This window comes from Podarcis erhardii (assembly GCF_964252035.2).
Source record: "Podarcis erhardii genome assembly, chromosome: 11".
NCBI classification, from domain to species: domain Eukaryota; kingdom Metazoa; phylum Chordata; class Lepidosauria; order Squamata; family Lacertidae; genus Podarcis; species Podarcis erhardii.
Window position 1 is genome coordinate 24888178 of NC_138501.1, and position 26028 is coordinate 24914205.

The 26028-nt window shown below is 40.7% G+C and overlaps 3 protein-coding genes across 7 annotated transcripts in view; 2 read left to right on the top strand and 1 right to left on the bottom strand.

The window, feature by feature from the left end:
• Positions 1 to 9425, bottom strand: part of RHOBTB3 (Rho related BTB domain containing 3) — a 35801-nt gene extending 26376 nt beyond the window's left edge. The window contains exons 1-4 of one of the 5 annotated variants that reach the window (XM_081880478.1): positions 9093 to 9425; positions 6040 to 6222; positions 5597 to 5822; positions 551 to 743 (exon numbers count right to left, since the gene is read on the bottom strand). In XM_081880478.1, coding sequence (XP_081736604.1) covers positions 551 to 743; positions 5597 to 5822; positions 6040 to 6041 — 421 coding nt within the window. In that variant the 5' untranslated portion in view covers positions 6042 to 6222; positions 9093 to 9425. Of the gene's footprint in view, positions 1 to 550; positions 744 to 5596; positions 5823 to 6039; positions 6488 to 8415; positions 8523 to 8604; positions 8679 to 9092 lie in introns of those variants that run through there. The other 4 variants (XM_081880479.1, XM_081880477.1, XM_081880476.1 and 1 more) reach the window with 4 other exon arrangements.
• On the top strand, positions 8695 to 19211 carry LOC309352122 (carnitine O-palmitoyltransferase 2, mitochondrial-like). Its single transcript, XM_081880429.1, has 5 exons — positions 8695 to 9119; positions 10897 to 10977; positions 13123 to 13229; positions 14822 to 16120; positions 18669 to 19211. Exons 1-5 carry the CDS (start codon positions 8722 to 8724, stop codon positions 18995 to 18997), a joined length of 2214 nt encoding a protein of 737 aa, XP_081736555.1. The 5' UTR covers positions 8695 to 8721; the 3' UTR covers positions 18998 to 19211.
• Positions 19212 to 22802: 3591 nt separating this feature from the next.
• LOC309352194 (spermatogenesis-associated protein 9-like) lies at positions 22803 to 26028 on the top strand. The gene is made up of 3 exons (XM_081880621.1): positions 22803 to 23638; positions 24918 to 25013; positions 25684 to 26028. The coding sequence occupies exons 1-3, from the start codon at positions 23480 to 23482 to the stop codon at positions 25879 to 25881; spliced, it is 453 nt and encodes a 150-aa protein (XP_081736747.1). The 5' UTR covers positions 22803 to 23479; the 3' UTR covers positions 25882 to 26028.

Sequence of the window (26028 nt, forward strand, 5' to 3'; positions counted from 1 at the left end):
AGTCTATACTAAGGAAAGGAAATGATGTTAGGAAGTTACCTGTTACACACAGAACTGATACTGTGATAGAGTAGGCAAATGTTTGGCAAGTAATGCTAACAATGTAAAGAATTTTCCAAGCAAATGACTGATATGCAATGTCAATAAGCATTTTAATGTTGCAATCTTACCCACACTTGCTAAGGTATAAGCCCCACTGAACACTGTGGGACTTACTTTCAAGTCAATGTGCACAGGAGTCTGCTGAAACATATCAAAAGCGGCAATTCTGAAAGCAACTAAATTTGGCAAACTTGCATTTCCTGGCTTAGCCCCAGTAACAGCACAAGAGTACACAAACCTAAGCGCTTTACCCAACCATGTAGAAGTGCAATTCTGGAACAAGTCTCTTGACTATAACAAATCTAACCAACAGTACAAATGTTTTGTGACCAAACATTAAGCGTATCATGATTGAACTAACAGCATAGTTTTCCCCCACCATGATTAACCCAACACTTAGTCTCATATCGGTACCTCAGCTGTTTATAAGATGAGCTCCAGCACATACCGTTTTGTCTTGCACCAACAGCAGAAATTATGACAGGAATTGAACAGTGGTTTAATGCTTTTTTTATCAGTGGTGCATAAATGTCCTTTACTTCTTGAAATGAAGACTTGTCATTTACAGAGTATTTAATCACAATGATATCTGCTTCTCCAATAAGGTTCCGAGATGTGTACCAGTCACTGTCAAAAATATCCTATACAAAACAAAAAGATGGAGCTAAATTCCATTTTCTATGGATCAAGAGCAACTGGCAAAATAGTCCTCAACACAAAAGTAATACAAAAGAGTGATTTTTTATGATGAACTGAATGGTTGCTAAAGTCAAGAACAGAATTTGTAGTCACAGTTTTGTTTGTTTTTACTTTAAAGCCATTTGCATAGAGATGGCCAGAATTAACAAATTCATTACTATGAAAAATTACCTTTAAACTTCATCTCATTCATTTTTGCAGCAACCCTGTCTTTGATATTTCCACTTTAGAGATAGGGAACTGAGTGCATGACACTAATTGGTGAGTTAATAGGTGCACAGCAATTTGGATCTAGACCTCCCAACTCAAAGACCAACATTCAGTATGGTTTTATAACCTATGGTTGTTGTGTTTATTGGTATTACTTATAAGGAATCTTTATGCAGCAAAATTGTTTTAAATTTCTAGTAAATTGTAGCTACAACAATCTGTTTGCAGGTATGAATATAACTTAAAAACACATGAATTTCGTTTTTTAAAATGCTGCCTTTTTAAGAAATTAATGGGAAGATGTAATTCAAAGTCACCTGCACTACTGACAACTTAATCTAGGCATAATATCCCTGGCATGGTTGTACCGTATGAATACTAATCATAATTTAAATAAACGTGTCTTCTTTTCTGAATATCAGTAACATTTGTAGCCATAAAAATGGGAGAAATCATTCAAATCCAAATGAAGTACCGTACTTACTAATTTTTTAATGTATGCCCAAACTTTCTTTTAATAAAGAACTAACCAACTATAGTATTATAGAAGAGAACTTGGCTTATTTTTCCTCTGTGAGATACTTTACTATTATTTGAGTTTATTCCAGCCTACACGTTCCCAGCATACAATAATCTGCATTCCAATACTCCCTTTGACTAGCACTTTTCCCCATTTTCTTATTTAAATTATTATAATAAGATTCTGAATGTCCAAGTATGGAGAATGACAATCTTTTGTTTATTCTTACAAGCAGAGGCCACCGGATATTCTACATTTGTTTCTCCAGTAGTATTCTGGAAAGTTCACTACTAGAGAATGGAAAGGCCAGTCCAATGTCCTTGCTTCTTATGCAATGTATACTTATTGCTAGCTGATGAAAGGCTTTCAGAGTAATCTCCTGCTCTCCTTATTTCTCAGTGTGTAAAATTCCAGTCTGCAGAAGTGCAGAAATAGCACAACAATTTGAGATTAGAATTAGACTTGCCAACATTCTAAATAACACTAGACAAAATAGAGGAGATAAATTCAGAATGTTTAGATTTGTGGGAAGTAAACGCAAGACGGGAACAGAACAGAAAAGTACATTCAAAGGAGAAGGAACAGAGAAATGTGAAAATCGAAGACACAGAAAACAAGATCTGGAAGATTAATAAAACCAACTTGTTTAGTGAATGAATGTACTGAGAAGTGTTAATTCACAGGCATATCTCTGTACATTCTTCACCCCAATATTCTAAATGTTGACCAAATATTTGCCCAGTTAGAGAGCAACTATGCTGAAATCCCAGACTTCTGCAGGCACATTAGGAACCTTGACATACTTCTTAGGGCATGATTGTTAGGTCCTTCTAGACATCAATTCCCTCCATTTCAGAAGTTCAGAGATGGATGTGGATCCTTGTGCAGCCAAATCAGCACCATCCATACTCAAGGAAGAGGGAAACGGCAAGATTTGCAAAAGTGCAAAAACAAAACAAAACAAAAAAACACAACTTTAGGGGGAAACCCCAAGGGAGGGAACCCCAAAAATAGCCCAGTGAGGACTGAGCATGCTCAGTGCAACAGAATGTTGACTGGGTGGAAGAGGGAGAGAAAGTGTTCCCTGGGAAAGGGCATGAGTAACTGACTGAACACTAAACGGGCACGGTTAATGCTGCAATGGTCTGTTACAGGTCTCACTTGTTTGCTTTACTTGCAAAACAAGTTAACAACAATGGAAGTGTTTTATATCTAAAAAGTACCTCTTACCCATAGGATTTGGAGCTATTGTTGCTACTCTTGCACAACAGTAATTATCCTATATGTGCTAATATTTCTAGTATTAGAAAGAGCTAGACTGATCAACATGGCAATTTCGGGAGTTGCTGCCTGACTTGTAAATATCTGGAAAGCTCAGATAAATTGCTGCAAAAAACACTATGCCTGAAGAAAGCTGACACTGCAATTGTATACCTACACATCTAAGAGTTAGTTTATTTCTAAGTAGACACATATAGGAATGTACTGTTTAGTCAAACAATTTGAGATGTGCATAAAATACCAGTTTTCAACACTAATAATAAATAGCAGAAGTAACCCAACATGATTGCATTATGTTCCAGACAGTAAATGCAAGGTCAGATGAATCAATAATGTTGACTGTCAGTTGTCTCTGCATGTTTCCATACACAAACATATGTATGCATATACTAATCATTGCACAGCACAGATTGAGAAAGGGTAAAGGTAAAGGGACCCCTGACCATTAGGTCCAGTCGTTGACGACTCTGGGGTTGTGGCGCTCATCTCACTTTATTGGCCGAGGGAGCCGGTGTACAGCTTCTGGGTCAGGTGGCCAGCATGACTAAGCCGCTTCTAGAGAACCAGAGCAGCGCATGGAAACACTGTTTACCTTCCCACCAGAGCGGTACCTATTTATCTACTTGCACTTCGTGCTTTCGAACTCCTAGGTTGGAAGGAGCAGGGACTGAGCAACGGGAGCTCACCCTGTCGCGGGGATTCAAACCGCCGACCTTCTGATCGGCAAGCCCTAGGCTCTGTGGTTTAACCCACAGCACCACCCGCATCCCGCAAGGGTAAAGGTAATGGTAAAGGGACCCCTGACCATTAGGTCCAGTCGCAGATGACTCTCAGATTGAGAAAGGGTAATGATCTTAAATCACTGTTCTGCACATATGATCAGAAAAACTACAAACTATGAATGCTTTGTGTGAAGCTGTTCAATCTATTTCATGTTTTTAACTGTGGGTATAGGTCCAGACCATGTTATTCATTCTAGATTTAATAGTTCAGAATGAATTTTTAAACATTGTCCTCAGGATTTGTCATGAGGCAAGAGATATCTTAACACTATTTGTAATTATTCACTTTTTAAATCTGTAAAGTCTCCAGAATTATCTTAAGTGATAGGATTTTTAACACAACAAAAGTTCTTCCTAAACGATATTGTTTTGGGCACATGGTATGCATATGCCAGGGATACAGGGGACCTTTTTCGTCTACTGCACCAGTTCACGGATTTGAATGTTCCCTAAAATAAAGCTTCATTACTGAGTTACTATGAAAATTCAATTTCTCCCCTACAACAGCAACTATTGCACTGAAGTTATATGATCATAGTTTCACTACTTAATAATGCTTACAACAACAATGTAGTGAAGAGTAACACAATAGTAACTCCTCACTCTACCCGTGCCACTTTGTACTTTAAATGCCCTGTCATTTAAATTATTTTTTGTGTTTCCTGGTTTCCATATACTCTCTTCAGATACTGTGCACTTCTGCTATACACCTATCCCAATATGTTGAAAATGGCTATTGCTCAGCAACAAGATTACCCATCTTCCATTCCAAGAGGTTGCAAATATAATGGCACTAGAGAGGGTGGGTATCAAAATTATAAGCTGCTTTTTGGAAAAGGCCCAAAGAATGTGGTCCACATCCATCAGATAATTTCAGGGAATAGATTCTTGTTAACAATCTACTGTATGTCGCATCTTTAGATACCAGTCAACTCCAAAATAACCAACCGTTCAGTCACTCAAAAGATTTTCCTTGATGTACGCCATCTCAAAACATTTAGGAATGTCTAAAGAACCATAGTCTTCAGCTATTTCAGACCTGGCCCCCATGTTTAAATTTTAAACTGCATATGTCTGTCTTTCTTTCCCTCTCTTTCATTTTACTCACATTACATTGTTCCTATTAAATGCATACACAAACACTCCAAAAATGGTGGTGGTGGTGCTTTCGATGCAGCCCAAGTGTGGTTGGGAAGCCATGATTTTTTATAGAATATCTGTAAATGAAGATGTTGCATACAAGGATTGAGGGTAGGGAGGAAATCTATTTAAGTGAAAATAAATGAAATTTACTAACAGAACCATAAGTTGACCCAATATAATTTACCCAAGGTCTTATCAAAAAGTTATAAATATGATTCCTGATAAGTGACCTTATTACTAACTCCAGAAACACTATTAAGAGCCAAATTGGTATATGGTCAACTTATTACAAAAATAAATAACAGAACATGCACTCTTTTCAAAACTTTGTAATCATGCAACTGTCAATCAAATTTAAAGGTGAAAGCCTCATAGAAAATTAGTTGCATAAACTGCTTTACTGTTCTATTAGTTCCAGCTAAATGTCTGCATTAATACAGTTTTTCAACCCTCCAATATGTGTTTATTCTCTGAAACACATGACTTCCATATCAGAACAGCAGGTGATGGTCCTCTTTCTTTTGATCTTTTCACGTTTCTTCAAGGAATGAACTTATTCAAATGGCAGTAATTTACAGAAGATAGTATTTTGAGTTCTCTTTTTCTATGAAGCTATATTCTAATAACCTTATACTGCTTTAGAAGTTGACCAAACTAAGGCAGCAATCCTAATTCCACTTACCTGGGAGTAAGCCCCACTGAATTCAATAGGACTTACTTCAGAAGACATGATTAGGATTGCATTGAAAAGCTACAATATTAGCATAATTACAAGGAAGTAAACCCCTTGGAACTTAATTAGATACCTGTGTAAATACATTTAAGATGGCTCTGTTAATTTCATATTACAGTCTCTTACCCAGAGAGGACAGTCATGTACCACCAATCTGACATTTCCAAACACACAGGCTTGATATTCGGTGAATGCAGGATTTCTAACATAGTTGGCAGAGTTTAACAACAAGCTGCTGTCAGTCTCTGAAACCAGAGCACTTCTCCCAAGATAGGTCCAAATCAGACTCCTCTGCTGATCATCCTCGGAAAAGCCACCTCTTTCATTTCCAAAAGCTACAACGTGAACGGACCTACAAATAAACAATGTTTTTAATCTGCTGGTATCAAACATCTATTATGACAAAATGAAAAGAATGTGGGAAAGGGAGAAGAGGGGGGGAAAGCAAATGATGTTTTTCAAGTGACGACAAGAATCATGATTATTTTCTCAAGGCACACGGGTTTTTTTGTTTTTGTTTTTGCCAGAGACAGGAAACACTCAAGGAACAAATAACACAACCCACGTACATGATCTTAAATCCAAAAGCAGGAGAGCAAGGTGACTATGGATCCTGCAAAAGCTGCTTGCATTATAAATCCAAAGCTGCTTGGGTTTATTCTTTCTCCATTTCCTGAGGTTGTTTCATTCACCCCGTCGACGGCTGTGGGGTGCTTCCGCCACCGTCCTCCTCCTATTCAGCAATCCCTTCTCTGCAAGTGGAAAATGAGCCTTAGCTCTCTTTGACAACAGCTCGCTGCTGCCGAAGGTGAAACCGGCACGTAAACTCAGCAGCTCCCAGCTTCGAGCTCAGCCATTTGCCTCGTGACGTCAGTAAACCCTACCAACAAAGGGTATTAGCACCCGCAAAGGGAAGAGCGGCTCGACATTTCTGCAGAGCCAACATAATACGGTCAGGTCAGCAGAGGGAGAGAGAAAAACAAAGTGTGGCGTTGGGAACAGCAGCATTGCTTTTGCTGCTACTAGCGGGAAAGAGATCCATAAATACATGAGCTCACTGGCAGCCAATCCACTTCCAGTCATTCCCAAATGCGGGAAGGCGGGCAGCCCGAGCTGGGGCAGAGGCGTCAACACTCAAGAAAGAAATGCCCTCAATTTGAAACATTTGCTTTCAGACCTTTCACTGGCACAACAGTGTCATTGTTTTAGGGAAAAAGGCGTTTCAGATGCTGCATCCTGCTTTGTTATTAATAGGAAGGTTAAATTGCATCTTATATTTGATTGTAAATATACATGATTTTTTTTTAAAGGTGTGGCCTCTAAATAAAGTATCTTTTGTTCAGTAAGAATTTGTTCACTATGTCTGTTACCTTTCTAAAAGAGAAATAGGTATTTTATGAGGCTCTTAATTAAAAAAACCCCTGCTCCTAGCAATGCCACTGCAAATCAATTTCGGTATATAAAAAAGGAATTCTTAACAGTAATAATATTAACAGAATATGCATGGCCTCCAACTTAAGTTGCAGACCCATCGAAAGCAATGGACTTTTACTTAGATGGATGAAACAATATGGGCTGTCACCAATGTCTGTTATACTCAAGAGTAGATCTATTAGAAGTAATTGACATGGCTTAGGCATTACTTTAAATGGGTTAACTCTGAGCAGAACTTAGTTGGATATCACGGTATGGCTACCAAATATGGGGAGGGGGAGAGTAAAAGCAACAAAGATCTTGGATCTTGTAGCACATATTTATTACAAGGACTAAATAGAAATCTTATTTACAGTAAAATGTTTTGGCTTCCACCTTCATCAGCTGCTCTGATAAAAATGATGCTGTTTCACAGGTTAAGAGACCTTTGAGGATGCTCAGAAAGCCTTCATTCCCTCAAGGGTGCTGGTACCACTCACTAGGCTGAGGTCATGTGGTGTTAATGTGTCCAGCATGTACAGCCAGAAGTTCTCCCTTTTTTGCTAACACTGCTGGATCTGTTGGCATATGTCTAGAATTACTATTGCCAATTCCATCAGGTCGCGTTTCTCAGAAGTGTTTGGCAAACGCTTTGTCAAAATTGCCGATCTGTGGTTTCTAAAACTGTGCGCCTAGCTTGTAGCTTTACCTACATATAGTTGATACACAAAACACATGAGAGGAGCCTTCCTGTTTGCTTTGTTTTTAATCCTTAATAAATGCAGCGAAGGCAGGAGGCATTGAAATACTATAAAAACATACGGTCTGCAGACAAGGACGTAGCCAGGATTTTTGTTGGGGGAGGGCAGGCTTTTGTTGGGGGGGGGATCTCAGTTAAGTATTTTTATTGATTTTTATTGATAGGGGGGCCAGCTGCCACCCTGCCCACCCCCTTTGGCAATGCCCATGAGTCTTCTCTTTGAGGCTGCAAATGTATTTACACCTTAAAAAATACGAGTGACCTTATTTATACTGTGGAACTATTCTCAGCATGCTTCATCAGGCCGATCGCGGGGGTTTCAATACTTTTGCTTGCTGCTCCTTAAAATAACAAGGTTTGCCCTCATGTTGGAAAACTGGTTTTAGGTGTGGGGAAGCAGCGCTTCCGAGTCATTTATTTCGCACCTTCTTCCATAAAATGGGTCCCACTCTGGGCCAGATTTAGGTTTGATGAGGCCCTAAACTACTGAAGGTAATGGGGCCCTTTATATATCCAGCTGTCCTTTGACAACAACAAATTGTCGCTGTTTTTTGTGTTGAATATATGCTATATGGTAATTTATCGACCTAATAGGTATCTAAAGCCATTTATCTAAAGCACATAACAAAATTTGTATTTTACCAAAGTAATTGTTGAACTGAAATGCAATTAAAAAGAAGTATATTAATAGTGAAATACAACCCTATATATAGAAACGAGCAAACCAGTGATATTTTAGGGAGCAGGCTAGAAGGCGGGTCCCATTACTTACATCATAGGAGCCTACACAACACAAAACACTGTTGCTGTATGTAGGTTTTATTTTATTTGTTTTTTATCTTCTATTTTGGAAATTTACATCCAGTTGTTGTTTTTTTCTTTAAATTTTTAAAGCTATAGCTTGTTTAGCATATACGTAAATCCGGCACTGCAAGGTAAAACGGGTGACCTAGAAACATACACCGACCGAGGTGGAATAAAATATGAGGCGGGGGAGAAGCTCTACCCCCACCCCAGCCCCGACCAGAAGAAGAAGAAGAAGAAGAAGAAGAAGAAAAGAGCACGAGACGAGGGGGCCATGAGGGAGACTCAAAAAACAAGGCCGCCTCAGCGCTCGCCCGCGCCGCCTCTGCAGAAGAGCAACGGCCTCTCGCGCTCCCTCGCGTTGCCCTGGTTACCGCCCGAGCGGCCCCCGCCCCCACCCGCCGCGGCCGTTTGCCGCCATTCTAAGAAGCGCGTGCCGGCGAGGATCGGTTGGCGCCTGCTCTGTCCCCCCCCCGCCCCTTCTCAACGTAACATGCACCGAGCGAGGCCACGGTGGGGCGCCGCGGCCCTGTGGAGCAGCGCGGTCAGGAGCCGCCGCTACTGGAGGACCGTGGGGCAGCTGGAAGGCATCGTGTCGGAGCAGGACACGGACCATCACTTCGTGCACCGGAGCACCATTCCTACCATGCACTTCCAGCCCAGCTTGCCCAGGTTCCCCCGCGTCGCCGTTGCTCCAGAGGGGGATAGTGGGTGTGAGGGAGAAAGAGGAGCTGAGGAGGAAGCGGGAAGGCGAGCAGGTCCCTCGTGCCGCCTTCTTCCTCCTCCTCTTCCCAAAAAGCCACTCGTTCCCACAGGGGTTATATATGCACAGTAGTTTGCACTTAAGAGCAAACGCAAGAAGACACCTCAAGTGAAAGCCGGCCCGCTTGTTGGGCAGAGTGCTTGGGGCTGATCCTACTTGAGTGAGCTCCTCCTTCCACCCTGAAGTGCAAAATATAAGTAAGATTTACTTGACCACGTTGTACGTTTGCATTGTGAGTCGTCTCAGGACCACCCTGAAGTGCAAAATATAAGTAAGATTTACTTGACCACGTTGTACGTTTGCATTGTGAGTCGTCTCAGGACCATTTTTTAAAGCTGTCGCCTTAAATACTAATGCAGTTACCATCTGCAGAAACTTAGGCTGTGCAGTATATTGGGCTGCGATCCTATGGCCACTTACTTTAGGGCAAGTTGGTTGAGCTTTGTGGAAGTACATTTTCTGGTAAACAGATAGGATTGCGCTCTTAGGCGTCAAGGCACCACAAGACACTAGGATCCTTTGTGGGTACTCGGTGCAGAGATGCAACACTGATAAGGGACATTAGCAAAGCCCAGAGCTTTCCAAGCTTTTCATGTTGGCGACACACTTTTTAGACGTGCATCATTTTTTGACACTGTAATTCAGTTTCACTAGCAAACCAGAGGTTAAAATAGCCTGTTTCCAGCTTCTGGAGGACTGCAGGGTGCATTCGCACAACACACTTACAAACTGCAGCCGATGCGCTCATGCATGTCCTGGGCAGAAGGAGGACCTGGGAAGGATTCCTTCATTAATTGGTTTATAAATAATATTTATTGACATTGTGGGCACATCTGTCCACCTAATATTTGTTCTATTAAAATTAATCTCTTATCAGTTTTCCTGGTAAACCTAAACATTAATTAAGACTAGTTACGCCTTAATATGTCTAGTTTAACTGGAATAGTTGCACCCTGCTCACAATCCATAAATGGATGTAGTGCACAGGTGGAAAGTGTGCAGCATTTAATAACTGTTTAATCATCCTGATTATACTGCAGGATTGTAGGAAGCATTAAGCTGCTTGAAATAAGATGCTTTTTTTTAGGAGACAAGTGTTTCAGCACTTCTGATCCTCACAGGACAAAATTCTGTTGTGTATCTGCATGCATGTTTCTGTGAGCATGGGGATAGCTCATACTGGTCCTCACCTGCTGACATTGCAGATATAAATCAGTATGAGTGAGGCACTGCTGGTTTGCTACTGTAGGGGGTCCCTGATATGTGATTTATTTCGCTTCCTCTGATTTTCATTGTGCATTATATCCTTTAAATCTTAGAAGGCATAAAGATTCAGTGTGAATGTATCATTGTGGAAATAGAACTAGTAGTCTTTCCACTCTTACTGTTTTTAACATTTGTAGATAAGAGGCTTTGGTGTCTTCATTATTTAACTTGTCTTTAATTTTTTTAAATAATACTTGTGGCAAGTAAGAATCACCTCTGGGTGATCAGGTAACAAAGGCTTTGCAAATTAAAAGAGTATTTATTCTCCCCCACTCCAGGTAATCTATAAATTATGTGTCTATGTGCCATAAATTAATAATTTAAATATGAATGAACAGGTGGGCTGGTATATTGAAGGGGAGGTAGTAATCTCTGAGGATTTATGTGCCGGATCTATAATTTGTCAATATCCATTTGTAGATTGCCTATTCCAAAACTGGAGGATACTATTAATAGATATTTAGCTGCCCAGAAGCCACTATTGAATGAAGAAGAGTACAGGTACAAGAAATGACACTTGCAATTATTTCAATATGTCAAATGTAAACACAAAAATTAACATTCACTCTCCAGCTCTATCACCAGCAGCTGCTTAAACAACTACTCTCTTGTATGGCTCTGTATGTGTTTTCTATTGGTGCTCCTTGCCAATAGGAAGAGCTGTAGCACAGTACATGCTTGGCATACTGATTGTCCTAGGTTCAATCTTCAGCATCTTGTCTGAAACCCTGCAGAGATGCTATAAGTAGTGTAGAAATAAGACAGAGGCTGTGTACACACTAACCCATTTGTAGCACAAAAATGTAACTTTTCTCGATCAAGAATTGTTAATGCCTGTCCTCAACATGCTGCTTTCAGTCTTGATGCGCTGGTTATCTCTCACTTGGACTACTTTGATGCGCTCTACGTTGGGCTACCTTTGAAGGTGACTCGGAACTACAGTTAATCCAGAATGCGGCAGCTAGATTGGTGACTGGGAGAAGCTGCTGAGACCACATAACACCTGTCCTGAAAAAGCTACATTGGCTCCCAGTACATTTACATTTATATCAGCCTGGATAGCTCAGTTGGTTAGAGCATGGTGCTGATAACACCAAGGTTGCAGGTTCGATCCCCGCAAGGGACAGCTGCATATTCCTGCATTGCAGGGAGTTGGACTAGATGATCCTCAGGGTCCCTTCCAACTCTACAGTACTATGATTTCCGAGCACAATTCAAAGTGCTGGTGCTGACATTTAAAGCCCCAAACGGCCTCAGCCCTGTATACCTGAAGGAACGTCACCACCCCTATTGTTCAGCCCAAGGCCCTTCTGGCGGTCCTCACACTGCGAGAATTGAGATTACAGGGAACCACGCAGAGGGCCTTTTTTCAAATGGACACATTGTGGGGTAATGCAGAATCAATCTGCAATGAGCTTTCCTTTTTGAAAATGGAACCAATTTCTCAAGAAGCACTTTTTGGGGGCCCAAAAAATAAAAAAGATCTAGATTATGTGTGGACTATGTAGAAAACAACAACTACATAGTCTCCAGTGGCTCTTGACTAAACTGTTGTGTATACACAGCCTGAGCCAGCTGGACATATTCTCTGACTCAATGTAAAATAGCTTCTTATATTTACTGGTAACTCCTTCCCAGAACAAATGTATGGTGCCACTTCCCGATCCTCAGAAACCACAATTTCTGTGAAACCTTTGGCTTAAAAACATAGTTTGCATCCCTAGCTGAATGAAAACAATCTAAGAAGCAATCCTTTGCACACTTACTTGGGACATGTATGTTGATGGTGCTGTTTAACTGATAATTAGGGGTCCAGCCCTTGTTTTTGGTTGGCAGTGCACTTCCTCTCCCCCTTCCCCCAAATTCTTTGGTGTGTGCAGATTATGCAAGGGAGTCGTATGCTCTACCACTCACTTCCTGCTCGGCTTTGGAGAGTCAGAAGTGGCACAATATACTAGGGATGGACTTCTGCTTCTTCTGCCTTCTTTTGCTGAAGGAACCAGGGAGAGGGGTTCTGGTGTGACTTCATACTGGGTCTGAGAGGTGGCAGAAACAGCCCAAGTCCTTTTGCTGCTTCTGCTTCTCTAAAACCTAGCTGCTAAGGTCCCTGATAAGAGAGACCAGTCCCACCTCAGGTTCTTTCCACATGCACAGTGGAAGACTCTTCTGAGTTCTCTGGAATTTGTAGACACCATAGGGGACCTGGAATTTGTGTTGATAATCCAGGTCAATGATTCATGCAGCAAGTTCAGGAAGACCTGTCATAGCAAACTGTCTTTATGGACTCCTAAATAGAATTCATATAAACATTTACTTCCTCAAAAACTCCAAGCCTGGAATTACAACAATTTCTATTTACAATATTTGTTAGCTTTGACTTTGATTAAGGAGCACACCTAACTTGACTCTTTTCAGGGTCATATTTACTTCATCCATTAATTTCATATAATGTTTATTTAATGTGTGATTTGTTGAAACACTGCTCCTGCACAACCTACATTAATGTCCAGGTGTGTAAGGATGGCACTATATATTGCATATATGTGTTACATAAAAGGGAATTATATTAACTAAATATTATAATTTATTATAATAAATACTATTGAAATCCAGTGCTAAGATGAGTAACACTTTTTCAATTTCTAGAAATACTGAAAAAATTGCTAGAAAGTTTGAAGCTGGAGAAGGGAGGTTAATACATCGTGATCTTCTGGAACATGATAGACTTAATAAGCATACAAGTTATATAGCAGGTTGGTTTTTAATTTTCTTGCAATTAAAAAAATGCCCATGAACTTTCTTACTATTATTGATGTTTATTCCAGAGACAGTTTAGGAATTATTTTCAACAACCATGCTCTCTCATTATGTGCTGATTGTTTTCCCCCACCAGATTATATGTTTGTGATAAAGTAGTCATGTAAGAATTCCACTTCATGTGGAGACTGCAGTTGAATGCTCTATCCCAAAACCTAAAAAGTTGATTGCACAATGGCTAGTTCACTCATGATATCTAGGTGAGTAACAAAATTGTCACATGATCACTTTCCATTTTCAAATTGCAGACAAAACCCAATTCAAGCAGAAAAACTAAGCACTCAAAATGGTCAGCTGAATGAACTCTGTACCTCTGCTGAAACTTTCTGTCTGGTAGACTACACATTATCCTGTATCTTTTGGTCCTCAGAAGCATATATAGTCTTGACTTCTATTACTCTCCACAAAAAAAAATGAATTAGTATTCATTAGCTTAATGAATTCCTGCCAACCTAGCAGTTCGAAAACACACAGTGCAAATAGATAAATAGGTACTGCTCCTGCGGGAAGGTAAACGGTGTTTCTGTGCACTGCTCTGGTTTCGCCAGAAGTGGCTTAGTCATGCTGGCCACATGACCCGGAAAAACTGTCTGCTGAAGCAGACAAACGCTGGCTGTCTCGGCCTTTAAAGCGAGATGAGCGCCGCAACCCCAGAGTCACTCGTGACTGGACTTAATTGTCAGGGGTCCCTTTACCCTTTACCTTTAGCTTAATGAATACACATATTCTGTTAGTATTAGGTGAATAAATATTGACCAATATAAGAAGAGCTTATTGGATCAGACCAAAAGCCGGTATAGTTGAGCACTCTGTTGCTGTTGACTAAGTAAATATCTATGGGAATCCCATAAGTAGGACATAAGCACAATAGCACTCTCCGACTTAAGATTCCCAGCAACTAGCATTTAGAGGCATACTTCTGATATTGGAGGGAATATATAGCCATCATTGATAGGTTTATCCTCCATAAATTCATCTAATCCCCCTGTAGAGCTGATTAAGTTGTCAGCCATCACTACATTACATGGTAGCAAAATTCCATAGTTTACCAATACCCTGCATGAAATACATTATATCTATTTCTCTGTCCTGAATCTCCCTGAAATTCAGCTTCAACTGATTACTCTGGGGTACTGAATTTTTCAACACCACATATACTTTTGTACATGTCTATCATGTTCCCTTATGCCTGCTTTTTTTCTAAGCTAAAAAAACATAAAAATCTTCTGCCTAGGGAAGTTGCTCCAGCCCCTTGATCATTTTGTGAACTGCACATCTTCCAGCTCTACAATATCCTTTTTGAGGTGTGTGTGTGAGAGAGAGTGAGTGAGAGAGAGAGAGAAAAAAAAACTGTTCTTATTTGGGTAAGACTTCAACTTTCTTAAGGTAGACTTTTTCTTTAATGGCACATGTGACAGTGATTGTTATCCCCACTGGTGACCTCTTGGCTTTGATTGTGCAACTATCTTTGATATATCAAAGAGCCAAATGTGCATTTTATTAACTGGATTTTTCTTTGTTTTTGTAGGGCCCTGGTATGATATGTATCTTTCTGCAAGAGATCCAATTGTTTTAAACTACAACCCTTTCATTACTTTAAATCCTGATCCAAAACCGGAATACAACAGGCAAATAGTGAGAGCAACAAATCTGGTTGTATCATCGTTAAAATTTCTTAACAGCCTGAAGAATAACTATTTGCGGCCAGATATATATTATGTCAATCGCAAATGGGGTCAGAGTAAAGTATTCAAACATTTTATCCGTATTCTTCCACCTAGTATATCCTGGTATGGAGCGTATTTGGTGAATGCATATCCTTTAGACATGTCACAATATAAGTCACTCTTCAACAGCACCAGAATTCCTAATTTAAGCAAAGATGCATTGTTCACAAGTGAATTTGCAAGACATTTGTTGGTGATGAGAAATGGACATCTCTATGTTTTTGAAGTATTAGATGCTTTTGGTAACATTCTACACCCATCTGAAATCCTGGCTCATTTAACACAAATAATACACGATGCTGATCGGTTGCCTCAGTTTGAACTTTGCTACCTGACAACTGAAGATAGAAATACCTGGGCAACACTAAGACAGGAACTTGTTCAAAAAGGTAATGAAGAAAACCTCAAGAAAATTGACAGTGCCGTATTTTGTCTTTGCTTAGATAGAGCTTCCCCCCGAAATGAACTTGAACTCACTCATTGTTTTCTTCATGGATATGGTTTCAATCGCTGGTTTGACAAATCTTTTAGTCTGATTGTCACTAGTGATGGTACTGCAGGAATAAATTTTGAACACTCTTGGGGAGATGGAATTGCAATTCTGCGTTTTATTAATGAAGTCTATAGAGACAGCACAGAGCACCCGGCTCTTGTACCACAAGCCAGTCCAGCTCTATTTGTTACATCATGTGACAAGCTTGAATTTAATATGGATCACACAATAACATCTGCTATAAGTGCTGCACGTCAGAAATTTGATCAAAAAAGGGGAATGTTCTGTGTTAGAACGCTTAAGTATAAAAAGTTTGGAAAACAATATTTAATAAATCAAAGTTTGAGCCCTGATGCTGTGTTTCAGCTTGCATGCCAGATGGCTGTCTATCACCAGTATGGAAAACTTCTTCCTTCTTACGAAGCATGTAGTACTGCAGCTTTTAAGCATGGTCGCACTGAAACAATTCGACCAACATCTGTGTACACAAAAAAATGTACAGTTGCGTTTATTGATCAACGAGGGAAGCATAGCGCTGAAGATATGAGAAACATGATTGACGAATGTTCGAAGTACCACAGACGCTTACAGCTGGAGGCTACATTAGGTTAGGCCTTTTCAACATTTTCTCATACATATTAGATTTCTGTTGTTTGACTTGTCTTACAGAAAGGGTAATGTTTCCTAGGAGTTTTCACATGGAGATTCTGGCTTTTCTTCATTTAACTAAAGACCTTGCTGAGAGATAGATAGTGCAGTAATATTTTTCATACTTTATTTCATTTATATATCCCCCTTCCTCTGAGGAGCTCAAGGCATCATACATCATTCTTCCATGCCCATTTTATCCTCACAACAACCCTGTGAGGTAAATTAGGCTAACAGATTGACAGCACAATCCTATCCATGTCTGCTCAAGATGTAAGTTAATTGAATTCAATGGGACTTACTTATTACTAGGTAACAGTGCAAAAGATTGCAGCAGCCTTTGTGACTAGCCTGAGATTTATGGCTGAATGGGGCTTTGAACTCCAGTGGTCTTAGACCTGATCTGATCACTACACCATACTGGTTCTTCTGAGGAGAAAAATGCCCTTTCTCTAGTATATTTATAATGTTAACCTCTCACCACATGCTTTTAAAATAAAAGCTCTCTAAGTGAAGAGTACAAAACATGTTGAAATGAAGATATGTGACTTTTTAAAAAGTCTATTCTTTGAAGGATTCTCTGTAATTCAAAATTGGCTAGATTTGCAATTATGAAGAGCTATTTGTATTTTGGTTATTATAGGTCCAGTGCTGTGTCCCTAAAGGAGCTCTTTGTATTAAATCCACCAGCAACATCTATTCTTTACGGTGTCTGCATTCTAAAATCTTGTATCTTTTGTTATTTAGCAGAACTTGGTAGGTAGCATCACCCCAGTGATACAGCATTAGGCTTTTTTTCCCCTTTTGGTTTGATAAAAAATTCTGAATCATTCAAAAGCCAGCTTTATTCATTTTATTTATTAAATTTGTATACCGCCCTTCATCCATAGATCTCAGGGCAGTTCACAACAAAAATGCAAGCTGAAAACATCATAAAAACAAGAACAACAAAAACAAAAACATTTCAACATTTAAAACACTAACTGACATAACAGTAATAGCACCTCACTTGATAGCAGCTTATGTCCTTTGGAACTTCGTGAAACTAGGAGAGTCTATTCACTACTGTCCTGTGCCTAAATTAAGGTCATTGAGGGATGCCAGTTATGTTTTACCACACTTCAATGACATCTGCTGTGTGGTAGCCTAAGAGAGGGCCTCCTCTGTGGTGGAGCCCCAGTTGTGGAATGCCCTCCCTTTCAGGATATGGCTAGCACCAACATTTGAGTTTTTGTCAACAGCTAAAAAATGCATTGCTTAGATATTTGCTAAACCATTCTCTTAGTTATGTAGGTTATCTGAATTTGTTTTAATTACTGTTGTACTTGGTGGGATTCGTTTTTATCTGCCCTGTAATTTGAAGTCTGTTTATTTGTTTCAGTGTACTCTCCTGAGATTGCTAGATGATCAAACACAGCCTTAAATAAAATAAATACTCTATGAAACAGGAATGTTCTAAAATTCGGTATATTTCCTAAGAGTCATAGACATTCTGATGCCATGCTAAATAGTGTTTTAGGATGGCATTTATGAGTCTACCTTCCTTCCAGGTTTACATGCTTTCCCCTCCTATTTCCTCCTGTAGCCTGGAGGTGCTTAGAAGCTTAAATTTGCCTTTTTGCATCTAAACCACAGACCATAGTTTACCATTAAATATACCAACTTGAAATCATAGATTATGAAGCTGGTTTGTTGAGACCAATTAGTGCTAAACCACACAACAAAAAGTTGTATCTAAGAGAAAAAAATAAACGCTTTCAGATTCTTGCGCTCAGTTGTGTGGGAGAATCACAGAACTGTAGAGTTGGAAGGGACCAACCCCCTGTAATGAAGGACTGTGCAGCTGCCCCATACAGGGATCATACCTGCAACCTTGGCTTTATCAGCACCATGCTCTAACAAACTGAGAAGAGATATAGCACAGAAGATCAGGAGGAAGGTAGGCACATGCATGTCATGCTAAACCAAATGTGGCCACACACACCCTAGTAAGATGAAGTATGGTTATGCTTAGTGGGGAGGCATTTCAGTGTATCTTTGGGGATACTTATGGGTGTCTAGCTGTCTGGCATCATTAGACAAATTTGCCGGTCATTTCAGGATAACAGGAAAATATGATAAAAATAAGGAATGGCATCAAGTCAATGATAGAAGAAACCGCTTGAAGCTGTTTAAAAGCTATCACTTAATGGAGGTGTTTTCACAAAATCTTGTGTAAATAGTGTTTTCTATTTCATATAACTAGAACGGAAAATTATATTTACTAAGTATATAATCAAAATGCTCTACCTCACTTTCTGTACATTAGGTTGTATCCAAGGGTAGTCATAATCAGGCCAGACCGCTTGAAATTAGTGAACATAGCTAGCTTTCCTTTTCACCTGAGCTTTTGGTCATTCATGTGTGGGTTTCAAGTATTTGTGGCCTCTTTTAGTAGGCAGGATCTGTAAGCCCTGTTGTTGTTTTAATACTTACTCTATGCATTTGCCCTTTTTTTTTAAATCCAGGCCAAGGATTTGATCGCCATTTATTTGCCTTGAAGTACCTTGTCCAGCGCAGAGGTGGACGTATGCCTGATATTTATAATGACCCAGCCTACAAAAACATAAACCATATTATAATTTCAACTAGTACATTAGGCAGTGAAGCAATTAATCATGGTGGGTTTGGACCAGTTGTGCCAGATGGTTTCGGAGTTGGATATAACATGTTTGATGATTGGGTAGGAAGTATTATAACTAGCTATTTAGAAAAAGACTCAGAAGAACTTATAAAATACCTAGAATATACATTGAATGATATATATGATGTCTTAGAAGGAAGAAGTCTTAAATAGTATCAAATTTTCTATTATATTGAGCTAGCAAAATAATGATGCAAAATTAAATATTTATATATTGTGCAGAGGACTATGAAATGCAACAGTTAGAAAATAAACATTGTAGAAAACAAAAATTTCAGACAATGGTTAAAGTAGTTCTATGTCAATATCAGTATACTAATATTGTAATTTCTTGTTCTTATTGTATATTATTGTTACTACTATTAATGATTTTATAGTAAACATTTTTTATGCAAATTTTTTTCCATTGATTGTATTCACTGCTGCTCATCTAGGGAAATCATATTGTGCTAAAGAGTTTATCAGTTTTGAGACTAATCCCAAACAGTGCAAAACCAAGCAATATATATGCCGGTGTTTATATGTGTCACCCAGTCAGCCCGCTCTCAAAATGCTTCCTTCCCTCCCATTCTCAAGTGTAAGAAAATATGTATATACATTTTAGCATGCAGAGTCAGCACTGCATCATATTATAATTTCAAGGAACTTTCCCTTTCTTATATGCACATCAACATGGGAGCAAGGAGCAGATCTGAGTAGCTCTGCCCCTGATGTCCCCTGCTCCTTCACCCAGACTCTTAAGTCAGCATGACTATCTGAATGGAGGGGAAATGCGGGTCTTCTGAGGAGGAGTGATGGCAGACTAGTTGTTGATTGCTGACACTCTCATCGGCAGAGATAATTATGTGGTGATTAAAGGTAATCAAGATATAAGTCTTGGTTACCAAACTCTCTGAATGGAGAGGAACTTCACAAGTATGTGCAGGTAGTGTGTGTGCAGTTTGTTATACCACATCAGTTAGAAAAGGATATAAAAATCCTCCTGCATTTTTCTTTCAATAAACCTAATCCTATTATAACAGTCCTAGTAATTTGCATGAATTCCCTTTAAAAAGAACTGGGACGGGAGTTTAGGGATGATTCCTGGAGAAGCATGGGGTGGTGAGGAGGGGCTCCAGCAGAAAACTACTTGTTGTAGCTGCTGATTAATCAAATCACACTGTTAAGTCTTGTCTCAACTTATTACTCGTAGAGGATACCATTTATACTTAATATTTCTTCAATAAAAGCCATGTTACTGACTTACAAAGAAGAAAGATAGCCAGTGCAAAAACAGAGTGCAAAAACAACACTTAAATAAAAGCAATGTGGTGTCTACGAGGCTCATTTTATAAAAAGTAGCTTTCAGTGAAATAACAGTCACCCAGTACACGTGATAAAGCTTACAAATCCTAAAAGCTACTGAATAGTTTGCAGAGACAGAAAAGGAACACACACTAAAAGCAATTGATTAATCTGTGTACAGAGAAAACTAGCCAGTTTAAAGTGCACAGGTCACAAGTTAGAACCGTTAAGAAAGTAAACAATTAACAACATAACTTGCTGAGCAGTCAAAATAAACAGACCAAAACACAATGGGATATTTTCCTCCTTTGCATCAATGGAGATTTCTGCCACATGGAAAGGAATTGAAAAGAATATCCAGATTTCTGACAGATGAAATATGCATGTTTAGTTCTTTTAAGTAATCCCACTGACATGCAGGCCGAGACCTAACCTAGATGTATATTTTGGATACCGGTGAAGTGTGAATCCTGAATTTCATCTAGTAAGAAATAGAAAAGGGGTAGTAATCAATTGCTGGGGATAATTGGGCTTTGACAGAGACAGAAGCCACTGCAGATATTCAGTATTGGACCCTCAGAGAAAGTAATTTATATATGTAATTTGGGATTCAGTCTGGTACTACTTTCTACCCCTGACCCCGCCTCATATCAGGCTTTGAAATTAGTGTGAGAACATTTTAAGCAGTGATTTCTCTTGCAACATCGATGGCGTTTGTTTCTGGCAGTTAACACGCAGCAGCAGCTTCTGCATTCTGGACCAACTTAAGTTTCCAAACTATCTTCATGGGCAGCCCATGTATTGTAATGCATCAAGAGGTGATGAGGGCATGCATAACTGTGGCAAGACCTTGTCTCTGTGGGACAGATTACCTGCATAATTCAGGAGTACCCACTGTTGCTTAGACACAGACCACTTAGTCCAAAATTGGAGTTATGAGTATGATGTGAGGACCTTTAAAAGTAGCATCCTCACTGCCTCTTCCGTACTACCGGGAACAGTTTCTCCCAGAGAAGTATTGGTTAGATACAACAGGGATGGGGAATCTCGGGTCCAACGGCTGAATGTGGGACCCAGCAGTCAGAACTCTACCCAGCCACACACCCTCTCCCTAGACTGTAGTCTCCACCAACCCTGATCTGTACCTTTTCCAGGTACATTTACTCTTTTAATGAACAACCTGGCAGAATGAAAGCTCCTTTTGATTTTAGTCCTTCGAAAGAGGGAGTTTGAACGAAGTATAGGCGTAGTAGGATTTATAAATGCTTTCTCTACATTGCTGGAAAGGTAATTTAGCAAACAGATTTTTTCCGATACAATTTAGAAGTGCCAAAGGGAACGTAGAGTATGGCATGAAAATATTACGCACTACAGCTACACATACTGTAATATTAGAAGCGTAATGTGAAATTTGCAGCTATTGGCAACAATCCAGTACTAAGCAGGACTGCAAAAAACCCCTAACTCAATGGCTATGTACATATTACCAGCTAAAAATGCCGCTACATCATTTGTTTTCTCAATTCGGAGTGAAGTTGGTTTACAAGGAAAAGCATCAAAACACAGTATTTTATTAAAAACAACAGAATATATACAGGGCAGATATAGGCTTCCCAAACCAGCGGTGGGAGCACCTTTGATGCAATGTAAACAGAAATGTGTGCACATCCTGTTTGTCCCCCATGTCTTCAGCAAATGGATTCCAGGAATGGTGTAATAACAGTTTATTTCACCAGCCATGTGAGGAGGGCACTGCCTGTCGAATATGTCCTAGCAAGAATTGGAACGAAATATATAATTAGTGCCTTTCCACCTGATCTTTTTTTGTCAGTGCAGAAAAAGTATATGCAGTTATGTGCAATAACAGTACAAACATATAAACATCTAAGTTCTATTAATCTAAATATACAATTGATAAACAGAAAAATAAATTGTAATATTAATATACCCACGGCAGAGTAGGCCACTAAATTTTCTTAAAGTAAAACACACATTCCATCCAACATTCACTGTACTCTGTTTTAAAAGTCAAGGGAGGGGACTTTGGAACTTTTCATTCATTCTGAAACAGAATTATAAGAATGTTAGGTACTGTATAACCCAGAAACCAGAGCACTTTTTGCACCTTGCTTTTTGGACAGGATCAGTCAAAGGAAGCTATGAGTGTCTTTAGGAAAATAATAGGAATTGTGACATACATACATAGGCAGCTATTTTGCTGTCAAAAATTCCAAAATAGCCTTGTAATTATCAACTAATAAAAATCTTAGTCATTCTTCAACTTTTTAACATTACTTTTACTACTTTAACAATTAAAGGGAAAAGGTAAAGGGACGCCTGACCATTAGGTCCAGTGGTGACCAACTCTGGGGCTGCAGTGCTCATCTCACTCTATAGGCAGAGGGAGCTGGCGTACAGCTTCCGGGTCATGTGGTCAGAGTGACTAAGCCACCTCTGGTGAATCAGAGCACCGCACGGAAATGCCGTTTACCACCCCGCCGGAGCGGTATCTATTTATCTACTTGCACGTTGACGTTCTTTCGAACTCCTAGCAGGAGCAGGGACCGAGCAACGGGAGCTCACCCCGCCGCGGGGATTTGAACCGCCAACCTTTTGATTGGCAAGTCCTAGAATGCCCAATCTAGGACGCCAATCAGAAGGTTGGCGGTTCAAATTAATTTAGTTCCCTCTTAAAGTTCCCTCTTAAAAAGAATAATGACCCAGCAGTCTTCCTCTTAATGATAATGATAATGATAAAGTTTGCTTACATGCAGTTCACTGTATGGTCCTGAAGGCAGGCTTTATCTTGTAATTACAGATACAGAGAAAAGTGTGGGTTCATCCTCTGTGAGGGATGAGGCCATGTGCTGCTGGCTGAGAGCCAGCAGACAGCAGACAGCAAAACAGAATAAGGCGGAAAAGGGAAGATGGCTGCATGACCAGCCCTTTTGTAGGGTCTGCTAGGGTCACGCCACTCATTTCCTCTGTTCCCGTGCTAAGGGAATTTCAATGGGAGGAGCACGTTTTGGAAGCTAAGCCTGCTGAAATTCATCTAGACAACTGTTAAAGGTACAGGAGCCTTGTCCTCTTTCACATCTGACCACATCACTTTCCCTCTTTCCCAGACACATAATGCATACTTAAGGTGAAATCTGGAATTTTCACGTGATCTCGAATGCTCTACCGAATGCTCTAGGTCTTAATGCATCAAACTGTCCCCCCCCCGAGTACCGTAATTTGACTATTTTTTTCTCTCCCTCCTTGTATTGACTTATTTTTCAGGACGGCAATTGCACTGTTCAGGAGTCTAGGTCTGTTGTGGTGAGAGTGTTCTCTTCCGCTCATGCAGTAATGATTAGGCATGGGCTAGCTCATCTCTCCCGCTCTTCAAAATCAATTGCTAAATTCGTGCAGCCACACCTCATTCAAAAATTGGCAGAGCTGCATAGGGTATCACATGGTCTCTTGCAGAAACTGAATGCTCCCAAACAACCTCTTTATAAATTGAAGGTAGGCAATGAGTGTGACTGCTCCATCTCATATTTTCTTTTCTTTTTTAAAAAAATATTTTATTAGGAATTTCAACATAACCATCTCATATTTTCTAAGTGAGTTCTAAGTGAGTGTGTGAGGGATTTTCCCCAAGTCTCCCCCCCCCCCCCATAATTTGTCTGGGGCAGCAGCGATAGTGTATGGGCGCACAGAGAGTTAGCAAACCACATCAGGAGCTCTGCATGGAAATAGTTAGGAACTGTCTAGCATGTGAATATTAGCTTGTTATCCATGTTGAGCTTTATGTCCCATTGATTTAAATAAGGAAGATATAAGCAAGGTCTTAACTCTCCCGTTCAAACCAAAGGAACTTAAAAGTGCTAAACTTTGAAAGGATCATGTATACCAAACTGCAATATGGCAGAAGAATGAATCCCTTGACTTTGAATCCCAGCTTGGTGTAGTGGTTAAGAGCGGTGGACTTGTAATCTGGTGAACTGGGTTCGCTTCCCCGCTCCTCCACATGCAGCTGCTGGGTGACCTTGGGCTAGTCATATTTCTCTGAAGTCTCTCAGTCTCACTCACCTCACAGAGTGTTTGTTGTGGGGAATAAGGGCAGTGGCGTAGCGTGGGGGGTGCAGGGGGGCCGGCCGCACCGGGCGCAACATCTGGGGGGGGGGCTCGCCGCCTCCAGAGTCGCCGAAGAGCCTCGGACGCAGGCTGTAGCAGAGCCCCATGTCTCGCAGAACCGATGAGCTATGCGCGCGTCCGGGCTGAAGGCGTCCGGCAGGCAGCGGCTCTTAGTGCTCGCCGCGGTCCCCGCGTGTCAGGCCCGCGGAGGGTGCGCCAGGCAGCCCCGCCGCCAACCGCCGCCGCTGCTGCAGCTGCTGGACCATGTTGCATTTTCCTCGCCTATCTGCCTCCTCCTCCTCCGGGCAAGCGGCGTCGTTTGGGCGGCAGCGCCAGCGGCAACTCGCCTCAGATCACCTGACACGGACCCGCCGTCGCCGCCATGGCTACCTTACCGTAAATACCCCAGCCCAGGCAGCAGCAAGAAGAAGCTGGCAGCGGCGGCAGGTTAGGGGCGCAAATTACTTGCCTTGCCCCGGGTTAGGGGGCGCAAATTACTTGCCTTGCCCCGGGTTAGGGGGCGCAAATTACTTGCCTTGCCCCGGGTGCTGACAACCCACGCTACGCCGCTGATGAAGGGGAAGGAGACTGTTAGCCGCTTTGAGACTCCTTAAGGGGAGTGAAAGGCAGGATATCAAGTCCAAACTCTTCTTCTTCTTCTCTACAGGAAAAATCCATGTTCCTTTATGATGCCCTTTCCTATCCAACGAAGACCGCCCTCACTGGTGTAATGAGCATTTCTTATGCAGCACTAATTTATCTGGTAGGTTCGTAAATACTGTTCTTTCTGATCCTTCTTGTTTCGTGCTTCCCCTTCCCTTCAGCAAAGAATTGAAGCCATGCATTATTCTTCCATTACTGTGAACCCTTTTAGTGCACATTACCAATGCACAGCTGTAGCTGGCATGCTAGCTGTCACCTTTCCTCGACCAACATTGCCTACCTACAGTAGCATATATATGGGTAACCTGTAATTTAGGCTGTTACTGTTGCACTCTGCAAAGGGCAGCTATTCCAGACAGTGCAGAAACGGCCACTGACACTAAAGCAGAATCAAGTGTCACTCATCCTTAAAGCTCAAGAGGATGATCATGCAACTGTCAATATGCCAGCATTTATTAAAAGTGTTCATGAGAACAAGTGGCTGTAGGAAGCTTCTGCAGCCAATCAGAAGCTGCGTCGGACGTTCAGGTTCCAAAGAACTTTCGCAAACTGGAACACTCACTCCCAGGTTTGCGTTGTTCGGGTGCCAAAACATTCGACTCGCAAGGTGTTCACGAACCAAGGTACGACTGTATTGATACAAGTAATGCATCCTGACCAAGTACGGCTATACTGCAAAACTGTATCTCTTAAAGTTAGGCAGAAATGCAGAGGATTCCAAACCTTTCCGTTTCTTTATAATAAAATATGTACCTCTTATGTGTATACAGGCAGACTCCATTAATAACACACTGGAGAGAATAATAAGCATAAAAGAAAGAAAAAAGAGCTCCAGGGAAAGCAGCAGCAATAGTCTCAATGCAGATGAATCTCGAAGAATGAAGGAAACAGCAAACTCTGCAACTGCCTCCACAAGCGGCGGAAGCATCCGAACACTTTTGGCAATACATAAAGAAAACAAAGAATAATGCTCCCTTGTACCCTATAAAGGTAAAGGCACCTCGACCATTAGGTCCACTTGTGGCCAACTCTGGGGCTGCAGGGCTCATCTCACTCTATAGGCCGAGGGAGCTGGCGTACAGCTTCTGGGTCATGGGGCCAGCATGACTAAGCCA

Bases quoted from the DNA above. Each gene is read 5' to 3' on its own strand.
- LOC309352194 (XM_081880621.1), top strand. From the start codon at position 23,480: ATGATTAGGCATGGGCTAGCTCATCTCTCCCGCTCTTCAAAATCAATT. The intron at 23,639-24,917 runs GTAGGCAATGAG...TCTTCTCTACAG, and splicing joins AACCTCTTTATAAATTGAAG to GAAAAATCCATGTTCCTTTA. The intron at 25,014-25,683 runs GTAGGTTCGTAA...ATGTGTATACAG, and splicing joins ATGCAGCACTAATTTATCTG to GCAGACTCCATTAATAACAC.
- LOC309352122 (XM_081880429.1), top strand. From the start codon at position 8,722: ATGAGGGAGACTCAAAAAACAAGGCCGCCTCAGCGCTCGCCCGCGCCG. The intron at 9,120-10,896 runs GTTCCCCCGCGT...ATCCATTTGTAG, and splicing joins TTCCAGCCCAGCTTGCCCAG to ATTGCCTATTCCAAAACTGG. The intron at 16,121-18,668 runs GTTAGGCCTTTT...TTTTAAATCCAG, and splicing joins ACAGCTGGAGGCTACATTAG to GCCAAGGATTTGATCGCCAT.